The following is a 13483-nucleotide window of genomic DNA, read 5'->3' as shown; positions in this document are numbered from 1 at the left end:
AGGTGGAGTCTTTAAGCAATGGACCGTAGGGGAAGTTCCTAGGCTTAACTTCCATTTCCTTAAAATCAGTGGGTCATGGGTGAGCCTGATCAACATTTGCTTTGTCCTTGGGCTCCCATTTCTTCATCCTATCCACATGACCTTCTCTTCCCTTTCTTCCCCACTTGTAGGACTCCAGTTCTTTTCATTTCTTTTCTATCAAAACAGGGAAGAATTTGATTTTAGCTATTTAACACTTACTGAATAAAAGTAAGTGTTGATTTTCACTTAATCTTCCTGGAGTTTCATTCTAGATATTGACCTATAATTTGCCGACCTTACAAGGGGAAATTTATATATAGATACAACATATATTGGAAAAGGAAATGGCAACCCACTCTAGTATTCCTCCCTGGGAAATCCCATGGACAGAGGAGGCTGGTGGGCTATAGTCCATGGGGTTGTGAAAGAGTCAGACACAACTTAGCAACTAAACAACAACAATGATATATATGTATTGATAAGGGATAGATATATAGACAAGGGATATTTACTCATGTGTTCATTCATGCATTCATTTGGAGGAGTAGCTCAGGGTACTCTACAATAATAAAATAATACATCCATGGTTTTCCTTGCCCAGAGGAGATGTTTCCCCTCATTCTAGCAAAAGTCTGGGCCCTTGCTTGGCTGTGGCTCTGGTGACCTCCTTTCTGGGAGTTGTCAAAAAGGAGAAGACACTATCAAGGGTCATTAACCTCAGTCTTAGGAGCTCACTCAGCCCTTGGGTTTCTTTATTGCGTCTCTACAGGGCTTATCTGTGCCATTTCCCCTCCCCATTTTGAGTGTCCCCAGCTTGATGACCTTGCAGTTCTCTTCTACCCTGAGCCCAATTCTTTTATTCTCCTGCCTCGGTTCCAAGTTACCATAGTACATATTTTATGCCTTCTAGGAAGTATTTCAATTGTTACCAATTGATTTTTCTGTTTTCACATTTCCCTCTAGCTAATGGTCTGTCTTGTAAATGCATTTCTGTTTTCCCCACCTCTGGTGAGGAAAATTCTTACAAAGATACATGTTGTTGGGAGGTGTCTTTTTTGTTCCTGGCATTTTATTATACCTAAGTCAGTGACAACCTGTCTTGGTGTGAGCAGTGAGCAGCTGTGATTGGTTTTTAGTGCTCTTGACATTTTTGAAATGTATTTAGCTTGTTAGAAAATTATATATATATACATTATATATATGCATACATCCACATATATGGTGCTGGTGCTTTAGTCATGTCCGACTCTTTGCAACCCTATAGACTGTAGCCTGCAAGGCTCCTCTGTCCATGGAATTCTCCAAGCAAGAATACTGGAGTGGTTGTCCGTGCCCTCCTCCAGGGAATCTTCCAGACTCAGGGATTGAACCTGTGTCTCTTATATCTCATGCAATATAAAATGACCTTAAGATAGAGTTTGTTGGCTTTATATTTGTCTGTGACAATTCTGAACTTTGAAGACCTGTTCTGAATTACTCTTGGCTGTGCGAAATGTTTTTAAAATTATATTTATTTATCTTTGTGCTGGGTCTTCATTGCTGTCAGGCCTTTTTTCTCTAGTTGAGGCGAGTGGGGGCTACTGTCTAGATGCAGTGTGCAGGCTTCTCACTGTGGGGTCTTCTCCTGTAAAGCACAGGCTCTGGGGCACGTGGGCTTCCGCAGCTGTGGCTCACAGGCTCTGGAGCGCGAGCTCAACCGTTGTGGTGCATGGGCTTCGTTGCTCCACTGGAATCTTGCCAGAGCAGGGTTCCGTGTCCCCTGCATTGGCAGGCGGATTCTCAACCACTGGACCACCAGGGAAGCCTCTCTTGTTATTTTAAATAATTTATTTATTTATATATCTCTAGTAGTGTTAGTTGCTCAGTCGTGTCTGACTCTGTGATCCCACGGACTGTAGCCTGCTAGGCTCCTCTGTCCATGGGATTCTCCACACAAGAATACTGAAGGGGATTGCCCTTCCCTTTTCCAGGGGATCTTCCCAACCCAGGGATCGAACCCAGGTTTCCTGCATTGCAAGCAGATTCTTTACTGTCTGAGCTACAGGGAAGATATATATCTCTAGTTGTTTTTTTTTGTTTTTGTTTCTTTTAAAAAAAATCTTGATCAGTGTCATCTCTCAGCACAGAACATTTTCTGCAGGGATGGAAATGTTCCATTTCTGTATTGTACAACTTGGTAGACACTGACCACATGTGGTTTTTGAACTCTTGAAATGGGCTAATAAGATGGGGGAACTGAATTTTTAATTAATTTACTGAAGTAAATTTATTAGTTTAACTTAAATTAATTTAAATAGCCACATGTGGCTAGTGGCTGCCATATTGGAGAGTGCAGATCAACTTAAGAATAAGGTCTGTATTTGATTTACTTTTTCCTGTGTTATTGGAGTATACCAATTTATTTTCATGATGTTTGGTGAAGTAAGTTTGTTCATTAACCATGTTCCTTCCAAAAGTATTCATGGCTAAGCGGGCTGTAATGTTAGAAATAGCTTTGAGTTTGGTATTGAAGTTGGCTTGTGATGGTTAGTATGAAATTAGAGTTTGATGGCTTGAATTCTTTATGCTTTCCTAAACTTTGTTCACAGTGAGTTAAAAAAGCTGAAATAATCTTAACTAAAGATTCTAGATTTACCTTGAAATTCTACATCTCAATGTTTATGTTCAACTAGCAAAAGAATCAGATATATTAGTTAAGAGTTTTTCTTACAGTAACCCAGGGACAAGGAAATCTGTGTGATAGAAACAAGGCTGCCTTAAGCAGTGCTGATAGGTGCTTATTTGCACAGTCCTTGGCTTCCCTGGTGGCTCAGAGGTTAAAGCGTCTGCCTGCAATGCAGGAGACCCGGGTTCAATCCCTGGGTTGGGAAGATCCCCTGGAGAAGGAAGTGGCAACCCACTCCAGTGTTCTTGCCTGGAGAATCCCATGGATGAAGGAGCCTGGTAGGCTACAGTCCACGGGGTCACAAAGAGTCGGAAACGACTGAGCGACTTCACTTTCACTTTCATTTTGCTTCTCTTAAGTGAATTCTTGTCAACAGGGCTTAACTGGTCAGTAATTAAATGTTATAGGTACAGTTCCTTTTGGATTCATGGGTATTTTGTTTATACCTAGAGCACAATATCACACTGGGGACTTTAGAAATGGATCAAGAATTTTAAATTTCAAATTGTTGCAGCTTTCCTTTTTGGCAACTCTACTCAACTCTCATGAAACCTGTGTGGAGGGACACCTAATTTTCATGTTACCTTGAATATAAATTACATGTTACCAAAATATTGTCAAGTTGTCTGACATGGTAAAATAAACAAGTTTAGTACTCTTTGCTTAAGTAAGGCAGGAGACTGTTGGCAGATTTGTAATGACATAGCTATGACAGTGTATTTTGCGTAACAGAAAAAATTAAATAAACCCTAGTTTTTATTTAAAAAACTTAAATAAGGGTCTTTTGGGGATGCTTTTTTTGGGAAACGTGTTGATATTTAGTAAACTTACGGTCTAGGTTAAATTGAATTTGGGCATTAATGAGCAAAATATTCATAATGCAGACTTATTTCTGTCTGTGAATGTCGTTCAGTCGTATCTGACTCTTTGTGACCCTATGGGCTGTAGCCTGGCAGGCTCGCTTGTCCATGTAATTCTCCAGGCAAGAATGCTGGAGTGCGTAGCTGTTCCCTTCTCCAGGGGTCCTCCCAACCCAGGGTTTGAACCCAGGTCTCTCACATTGCAGGCGGATTCTTTACCATCTGAGCCATCGGGGAAGCAGACTCATTTGTTAAAGTTTATTATGAGCAGTACATTCTTCTAAGCATATTAGGCATGAGATACTATCACTGAGTGAAATGCTTGCACTATAGTTGGTCAGGTAGAATCCACACTTAAAAAGATAATTAATAGTATGTGATAGTATATGAAAAGAAAATGAAAATGAAAGTCGCTCAGTCGTGTCCTACTCATTGTGACCCCAGGGACTATACAGTCCATGGAATTCTCCAGGCCTGAATACTGGAGTGGGTAGCCTTTCCCTTCTCCAGGGGATCTTCCCAATCCAGGGATCGAACCCAGGTCTCCCACACTGCAGGCTGCTTCTTTACCAGCTGAGCCACAAGGGAAGCCCAAGAATACTGGAGTGGGTTGCCTATCCCTTCTCCAGCAGATCTTCCTGACCCAGGAATAGAACCGGGGTCTCCTGCATAGTATGTGTTGTGGGCCAAAAGAATGGCTTAGATGATAAGTTTTGGGAACTTTGACAGAAGGATGGCTAGTTTTCCCTTAGGATGTGTGGAGAAGTTAGGACTTGAACTGAATTTTGTGGAAGCTAGAAGGTATTAAAAAAGAAAAGGAGAGCATTGCAGGCGAGGAGACCAATGTGAGCAGCAGCTTGGATTAGGAATGTGCATGGAATATTTGGGAATGAAGAATGGATGTTTCGAATGAAGATTCTGGATGGGACTTGTTAGGAGAGATTGATCTGGAAGCCAGGAGTGTGATTTCTGAGTCAAAGAATTATTCTGAAGGGAGTAAAGAGCCATCAAATATTTTTGAACAGTGGGAGGATGTGTGAGAAGCGAGGTTTTCTAAAAATTAATTTCTAGTGTGGAATACAGGTTGATTGGGCAAGAGAGAGAAAAAATTTAAGTACTAAAGATGTGAGATGAAGCAAGACCTGGACTTTTGTTGCCAAAGTAGGAATAGAAGAGGAAGGATGACTTAGAGTAATAGCTTATTTGATATATAAGAACTAAATTAATGTTTACTTGCTGCCCCATTGTGATTAGGAGGTTTCATGTCTGAGAGGCTGGAAGATGGAAAATGTTTTCAGTCAGGAAGGCTGATTGGAAGGAAAGATGGGTTGAGTTCCAGGTGACAAAAGGCCCAAAGATGGAAAGTCCAGCAGGTAGTTGAAGATGGGAAAGACTGATGCTGGATCTCAGGTTAAAAGCCATCTGTTTTCCATGGTGTTATCATTTAATTTATTACAGCAGACTTCCTGACTCTATCCCGGAGGGGATGTAAAGGAGTGGAGGGAGGGAGCTGAGCCAGGGTGTTATGGCATACAGTAAGTTCAAGGAGAATGAAACTGAAAAAAGACTGGACTTAAGGTACCTGAGAATTGAGAGCACGGTTTGAGAGAAGCAGTTGGAATTGGAACCTAGGGTGCATGAGCTTTTAAATAAAACCAGGAAGTACAGACCACATATATGTTTTGTTCATGTTGGTTCTTTCAGTATCTGCTTTTTAATTTTTTTACTTAATGTCCTGGCAGGGAGATAAAAGGAGGTGGAACTCAAAGCAGTCTAAATAGTGACCTGTTATAAGACTGCTGGTGGCTCAGATGGTAAAGCGTATGCCTGCAGTGTGGGAGACCCAGGTTTGATCCCTGGGTCGGGAAGATCCCCTGGAGAAGGAAATGGCAACCCACTCCAGTACTCTTGCCTGGAAAATTCCATGGACGGAGGAGCCTGGTAGGCTACAGTCCATGAGGTCCCAAAGAGTCGGACACGACTGAGCGACTTCATTTCACTTCACTTCACTTCATAGTAATTGGAAGGTATTGGCAGGGTGAAGTCACTAGTTATTTGGGTCTCTCTGAATCAGTTATATACTCACCCTTATTCCTGAAAATAATTGAAACTCGATTGCAACTTTAATGAAAATAAAGCTGAACATTGATGTTAATGAATATTATATTTTTACTAAATACTACTTAAAAAAATCTCAGTTTCTATGCAGATTTTGGACCTCTGAACTTGGCAATGGTGTACAGATACTGCTGTAAACTAAACAAGAAACTAAAAGTGAGTATTGTGCTGGTGTTTATATTCTGATATTAAACTTTTAAACTGTGAAATCTAACCAGTGGGATTGCTATGCACGTACCATTTAGTTAGGTAATCTTGATCTTTGGAAACTGAAGTGAGTCGTTCACCTAGAAGTTGATACTGATCTACCTGACTACCCCACAAAGGACATGTTAACCTCTTTCATTTTTCAGGATCAATGGAAACTTGAGCCATTGGACTAGTGATCTAAGAAAGAAAGCACAAATCCTTTTAGGTTGTTGTTAATGAGTCTATCAAGTTCCCTCCTAGGATGATTTTTCTGAAACCTTCAGGGCTGCTCCTAGATGCTGTTACCAGGCGATAAAAGGGGGCTGGCTCATCATTGCACAGCAGGAGTTCTGGAGCATAGGCTTTTCCTGTCTGATCAAGATTGAAATGTTTGCGTGCTTTTTGAGTGCCGTCTCTGTAGCATTAATAGCCGAGTGAGAATAATGAACTAGCAGCAACAGAGACTGAACTTTACCTATTATGAAACAATTTGGGTCATACATTCACTGTTCATCTGTATGTTTTTATTTTACATGTAGCTTTCCCCCCTCTCAAATTCTAAACATATACGAGGAAAAGTGATATCTATACTCCTAGTTTTGGTAAACATTTCATCCCATAGAAGGAAATATTTATCTTTTTTTCTCACCTTTCTAAATGAGGATCTTAAATAAAATGTTTCAATTTGGAAGGTGAAATCTACACAGCAGATTAAGTGTTAACCACTAAATTATAACACTCAGTTTAATGTTTCTGCTGGGCACAATGTTACTGGTGTGATATAGTACAATGCCTTATACATATTATCTGCTTAGTGGTAATTTTTTTATTTGATTGATTTTTATCCAATTTAAGCATGAAAAACAAGTCTGTCATGGAGAATTTCCTGTAAAATATGAATTCACAAACTTTTGTCATTTAGCTCAAAATGATAAATGGACATGGAATGAAACTAAAGAGATATTTTTAAAGTAAACAAACACATAATGTAAGATCTGTTGTAATCACCTTTGTAGGGAATTGATTTTGAATTTATTGTCTGACTTGAAAATGCATAGTATGTACATTTCTTTAACTGAACCTACTTAACATTTTTCAGAAAAGAAGCTACTCCCTGTAGTTTAAAAGATAAAGTTAAAAAATTTTTTTGACGTTCAGTTTTCTATTTTTGATAAAGTTTTTATAATCACCAAGGAAGCAAATAATATCCCCCAAAGGATTTAATAAAAATATTTAATGGACTTTTAATAGATAAATTAACAAGGATAAGATAACTCATAAAGAATTGAAATCCTTTTCTTCCTTTTGAAGACCTGGGACTTCACTTCCTTGATTAGTAGTATGTAATTGGTATAAGCCGGGTATTATAATCAACAAAGTGGAACCAGTCTTCTGTGTAGACTGACTGAAGAGAAAGGAGTCATTATTAGGGAAACAAAACTTCTGGTCTGACTCAGTGTTCTATATGTTGTTGTTGTCAGTCGCCCAATCGTGTCTGACTCTTAGAGACCCCATGGACTACAACACTCCAGGCTTCTCTGTCTCTCACCATCTCCCAACTACATAAAAGTAGATGGATTGAATTAAGATGATTTTTCTATCATATTCTGTACTAAACAGTATGAGTAAATGTATAAAGGACTTGTTTTGATTTGCTTTCATTTACAAAGCTTTCTTTCAACATTATATAAATTAAATAAGGTTCAGAACAGTCCTCTCGGTTCATTTCGGTGATCAGATAATCCGATGGATGCCTGGAATGAATGACATTTTTAGCTTTAGTGCAGTTAATGGGCACCTTGTTGCTTGCTGAGGGAATGAATTTTAAGTGTTAATAAGTTATCTCAATAAAGCATACCAGATAGAATCTGTTTATTAGAAGAAAAAGATTTGCTTTACCAATTCAAAGCTACAGTCACTTCAGCCTTGTGGAATCTCAGTTTCCTCTAAAATAGGGATTATAGAGCTCTCAGAGAGACGGTTGGGATTATATATGTCTAGAGGCTAGAAAACAGGTTTAAGAAAGCTTTGTGAATTTTGAAGTCCTATACAAAAGGCAGGTAACGTTTGTGAACTCTGATAGAAACTACGATAAAGACAGTTCTTCAACAAAGCTTATGAACACCTTCTCAGTTTCACAGCTATCATTTCCATGTGAGAAAGCTATCTGATATAATTGAGGAATCTAGATGACCACTGAGTCCAGCCTTCTGGTTTCATAAGTGCAGGCAGGGAAGCCCCGGAGAGGCATGTGACTTGCTCAAGGATGCAAGCAAGGTAGAGTCGGGGCCAGGTTCCCAGGCCCTGGGCCACATCATTTGTGCTCTCATCTCCACCCTTCCTGGTGACTGCAGCCTCTGGTTTGTCACCTTCCTGTGGTCACCCACGGCCCAGCCCTGGCTCACTTCCCCTTGCTGTCCCACTATGGCCTCATGCCTCCTCTGCCTCTTTTTGGCTCCAGTGACTGTTCCTGCCACTCTTGCTGCTTTGCCCCCAGGAATCAGACTCTAGGCTTTCTGATGTTGAACGTGCCCTCCTTGTTACGTGCCTCCCACGTTGTCTCTCTGAGCCTTTTGTAATCTCCAGACCTCTGTCTCCCTGTTCCTTTCACTCCCTATCCTGTCAGCTGCCTTCTGATGTCCTTGTCTGCAGCCCGTGATCACTCATTTTGATGAGACCTTTGGCACCTTACTTCCATGCCTTTTGACTTTCTCACCTTGACAACTCCCACCCTTCCTGGCAGGTGATTTCACGCACCAATTTACTGATTTACTGAAGATTGCAGTCCCCCGGCCTTTGCCAGCCTTGTACTTTACCCCAATCATATTGCTGCTCCACACAGTTGCATGTGACGTCTAGTCTGACTGTGAAGTGCCCTTGCCCTCTGATAACCCCTCATTCCTTAAGACCTTGTTCTGGCACCTTCATGTTTTGTAAGCATCTCCTTGTGCTACGAGACAAGGTGGGAGGTGCTGCCTTGTTTTCCCATAATTCTCTGTGCATATCTCTATTACTGATGAGTTTTAATTTTACCTGGAATGATCATTTCAGTTCTAATTTGCACTTTTTAATTGCATCTCTTTTTCTCACTAGACTGAGCTCCTAGAGGATAGAGGCATGCATTATAATTTTGTGTCTCCAAGTGTCCAGCACAAGGACGATAAACACAAAGAAACCTGTTGATCTTATTATGACCCCATGACTTAGACATCCTCTTTTCTCTTGCCTCAAGAAGTTTCAGTAACCTGCCCTCAGCATTTTACATCCTCAGCGTGTACTGATTCCTCAATCATTTGCTATTACACCTTTGCCTATCTTACTGAAACTGCTCTAGTGACATCGTAAATACCCAGTCTGATGGTACTGACATGGTCCTCAAAGTCCTTTACTTCTCCGAGTAATTGGCACTATTTTAACAAAGAACAGCTTAGCATTCTTCTTCTGTGTGATTTCCTAACTCTTTTAGGTGCATTTTATTTTCTACTTTGGAAATTTTTATTTCTCACAATAAAGCGCTTGTGATTTTTTCCCCTTTCTCTGATACCTTATGTAGATAGGTAATATTTTACAGTACATTCTATTTATCTCAAACCCAAATTTCTTATTTTTTATATGTTAAAAGATTTTTTTCAAGTTGATGATTTGAGGTGATTTATTGCTGTTTTTGTGTGTGTGTGTGTGTGTGTGTGTGTGTGTCAGTATGCATTCTATTCCCAATGGCCTTTGTTTTAATTTTGTGAATTAAAATGGAGAATTATTCATCAAATGCCTGCTTAGATTGAAAAACCAAAACCAGAAACCACCATCACCAGCAGAAACCCTGTTTCTTATTTTAAACTGTATTTTAAAAAGAGTAAGTACTGAGAGTTATACAGTAATAGGTTGTAGTTTGTTATTTCTGCTCAAGAGTTACCATAAGAGAACCAGTCAAAGAAAAAAGATTTAATGAAGTGAGAACAATTTGCAAAACTGTGTACATTATTTAATTTAAAATGTCTTCAATGATTAATAGGTTAGACCAAGAATTGTTAATCTGATATTTCAAAGAATCCATAAACTCCTGAAATTATATATAAAATTTTGTATGTGTTTACATTTTTCTTCTGATTCATAACTTTTTAATAGGTTCTCAAAGGGATTTTTGGTGCACACAATGCTAAGAACACTGGGCTGGAACATAAGAGCTTCTGAGAAGACTCTATTAATACAAGACAAAGTAGTGGTATTTTGAAAAGTAAAATACCTTTTTTCATAGTTAACCAGTTAAGAAAATCTTTCAATTACTGATTTAATAATCTGACAGTTTTATAAACATAAGATGGCTGAAATGGCTTATTCTAAAATAAATACAATTTTAACTATTGATTTCACTTTTTGTCAGAGAAAAATAAAACCCCAGCCTGGGGGGAAAAAAGTCTAAGAGCATTGCTGAAAAAAGGGGACATTTTCTAGGGCACTGATTTTTTTTTTTTAATACCTGCTCTATGAATCAACAAGACAATCACAGTAATCTTGGGGACTTATTTTTAAAAAGATTTAACAGAATATTGCCAGAAATGTATTTGAAATGTACAGAATGTCCTGCGTGACCCTTCCAGGGTAAAAGGAGCAGAGGGAGGAGGCGTGGGCATGGTGCAGTGGGTGATTGTGCTAGAACAATGGCAGCACCCGGCAGATGGTGGGGCTCAGGGACGTCCTTGTTGCTGAATGGATCAGTGCAGTAATCCTGTCTGGCAACTGCCGGGAACTCCTGATACAATGATCAGACCACCCTCTCATTACTACAAAAACATGTGGAAGGTTTCTTCATGAGGTTATCTTCTGTTGTAGGTTCATGGACTTCTGGGGGAAGAAAAGCAAGCTACATTCCAGAGAGAGTTCATGTAGTTTTGAAGAGGTATCGGGGTGCTGAAGCAGTGTTAATGCCCATGGGAGTGATCATACATAGAGTTTGCAAGGCCTGGAGCCTTGATGCCCATTCACAGTCCTCAAGCAAGAAAACCCCCTTTTATAGAGCAACCCCAAATGCCTTCACCTATTTTATCAGCCTGATCGAATAATCTTTATGAGCAACTTTTCTTGACATTTTGACTTCTGCTTTAATCAAGGTGCCATTTAATTGAATGAAACATACTGGGTTTGAAACAAAATGGACCATAAAGGGACACTGTTTTCTTTTAAAAGAAACTATTCAACCTGCTTTATTTTAGCTCTGAATAAAAACGTAAACCATATTTTGTTTTGCACAGCCAAAGAAAATTTTCAAGAATATCCCTTTCCTGGGAAAGTTGGAGGTAAAACATGTAGAGGTCATGGCTGCTCACAGGAAGACCTGTTCATTTTATCGCTTTTGCAATGGGATGACCACTGATTGCTATGGAGACGCTGATTGCTGCGGCCATTACTGGGCTAGACTAGTCACCTGTAAGAGAATGATGCCTTGGTCACCATGGTCCCTGTGCTGTAATCTACTTAATCTGACCACCATCACTGGCAGAGCTTGCTTGTTTAGGGAAGTGCATGGGCTCTGCTTTTCATTAAAGGGCATATTATCCAGGCTGCACGAATATCTTCTTTAGCTCAACCAGGCTGATTCACACAGCTTGATGAAATACCACGTTCTAACCACACGACTTGAAGATTTTACTTTTAAGCATGGCAAGCAACTTGACCAAATGGCTGCGCCCTGAACATCTTTAAATTGGCCATTAACTCTCTTGTTTTTGTATGTTTTGGCTTTGAGCTTAATTGTATCACCTTTGATTTTGAATGGTTGTGTAGTTTGTAGTCTCCTGACCTAAACTGAAGAAGTGCATGATTTGTGTCTGTCATCATAATCCAAGGATAGCCTGGTGGTTTTGTGATCTGTGTAACATGTCATCATTTTCTCTGTCTCTGAGTTGCCATGGCTTGTTTTTTCACAGTGATCTCACTAGAATGCAACCTTTCACATAGCTTTCCTTTCTGAGATAGAAAATGTCTGCCTGGGGTCAGTATCCTCATTTCCATTTGTGTTTTTCTACGATAGCAGTCATTGTACTTTGGTTTACAAGTACCATCAAACATTTATCTGCTGTATTACATACTCTTATGATGCACATAAGAGTAGTAGAACTTTAACTCTCACTCAGGGAAACAGTACAGGTCTGGAAATTTCCATAGCTTTGCTTAGGTTAATTGATGGATATTCAACACTGAATCCCATCTTTTAGCTATTATTTTTTTACATTGTTAAATGAAACAGTTATTGGATCTGTAATTAAGATCATTCCATTGGTCCTTCCTGTGCTATGAATGCATCCCTAGGTAGTTATTCTCTTCTGTTTGTCATAAGCCTTGGCCAATATTTTCCTCTCATTTAGCATCAAATATTTATTAGACTGTGAGCCTTATGAGACTGGAGACTGGGGTCCTGCTCCCCTTGTTACCAGGTTGCTCAGTGCTCTGCTTGACACACATCACCTATTCAGTTTGTGCTGAGAGAACCATTAGAACTTTCTTCAACTGCAGTATCCCAGTACCTAGATTCAGCAAACTGATTACCTGTGGGCTGCTTTCAGTCCACAGACACTTTTTGCGGAGGGAGCATGAATGCTGTTTAAAAATTTTGAATTCATGATCAACATTGCAATTTATGAAAATTTTCATTAACCTATGAATTTCTGGCTTCTTTTAAATATTGTAGCGTCTGATTATGGGCCCAGACTCTTGCACGAGAGCTAGGTCTGCTTTGGGCATACTTTTCTAGTTTGCCAACTGACCCACTTCAAATTCTTGGCCTCTCAGAGCATCTGAATTTGGAACCTCTGGAATTATACCATTTAAAGCAGCTTGGTTACTGAATCATTAAAGGAACTTTTTCCTTAGGTGTTATTAGCTGGAATGTAATAATTTATAAATTGTGATAAATTTTTCTGAGAATCTGGGGAATTGTGTTTTTTATAACATACTTTAAAAAATCATATGGCATGATTTGGAGTTCCTAAAATAATTGAAATGTCTTTTGGAGCTACTTGACCAGATGGACAATATGTTAGAGTCCATATAGTACATTTCCAGGTGTAGGACCTATTCACACATTTTCATGCAGCTTTTTTTTCAAGATTTAGGAATATGTTAGCATAGTGGAGTTCAGTCTGTGGTCCCTGGACCAGGAGCCTCAGTATCATTACTGAGGAACTTGTTAGAAATGCAACTTCTTGGGCCCTTCCCTGCTAAATCAGAAACTCGGGGTGGGGTCCAGCAATCTGTGTTTTATTAAGCCCTCCAGGTGACTCTGAACCAGTCTGTTAAGAGAATGAAATACAGCATGATAATATAGTAATAAAATATAATTTAGATTGAAATTTAGTTTGTTTTTTTTATTTCTGAAAAGTATTAAAATTATTGACCAGTTCAATCTGAGAATTATTTAAGTTTCAAACCATGAAACTTGTTATGGCCTTATGATTGAGAATTAAGGTTTACACATGTTATCAAGCTCAGAGAGTTCTGAATTTCTCCAGTCCGCCACACTTGCGGAGAACGTTCAGCTCTCTATGATTTGACCTTGGAGCTCTGGGTCCTGTGGTAAGCCAGGTCCTCTATGGCTACAGGCTTATGTTCTCTTGGTAAAAGAGATACACTGCTT

General features: G+C 39.4%; 1 protein-coding gene and 1 non-coding gene across 3 annotated transcripts in view; both read left to right on the top strand.

Annotated features, from left to right (window-relative positions):
- Window positions 1–13483, top strand: part of CDC14A (cell division cycle 14A) — a 180370-nt gene that overhangs the window by 16891 nt on the left and 149996 nt on the right. For both annotated transcript variants that reach the window (XM_061121290.1, XM_061121289.1), the window contains exon 3: window positions 5745–5820. In XM_061121290.1, coding sequence (XP_060977273.1) covers window positions 5745–5820 — 76 coding nt within the window. The remainder of the gene's footprint in view (window positions 1–5744; window positions 5821–13483) is intronic.
- Window positions 2820–2891, top strand: TRNAC-GCA (transfer RNA cysteine (anticodon GCA)). The gene has a single exon. It is a non-coding gene; the product is annotated as a tRNA-Cys (tRNA).

Source organism: Dama dama, chromosome 20, assembly GCF_033118175.1.
Source record: "Dama dama isolate Ldn47 chromosome 20, ASM3311817v1, whole genome shotgun sequence".
NCBI lineage: Eukaryota > Metazoa > Chordata > Mammalia > Artiodactyla > Cervidae > Dama > Dama dama.
The sequence above is the reverse complement of the archived record's forward strand: the minus strand, read 5'-3'. Positions and strand labels throughout refer to the sequence as shown.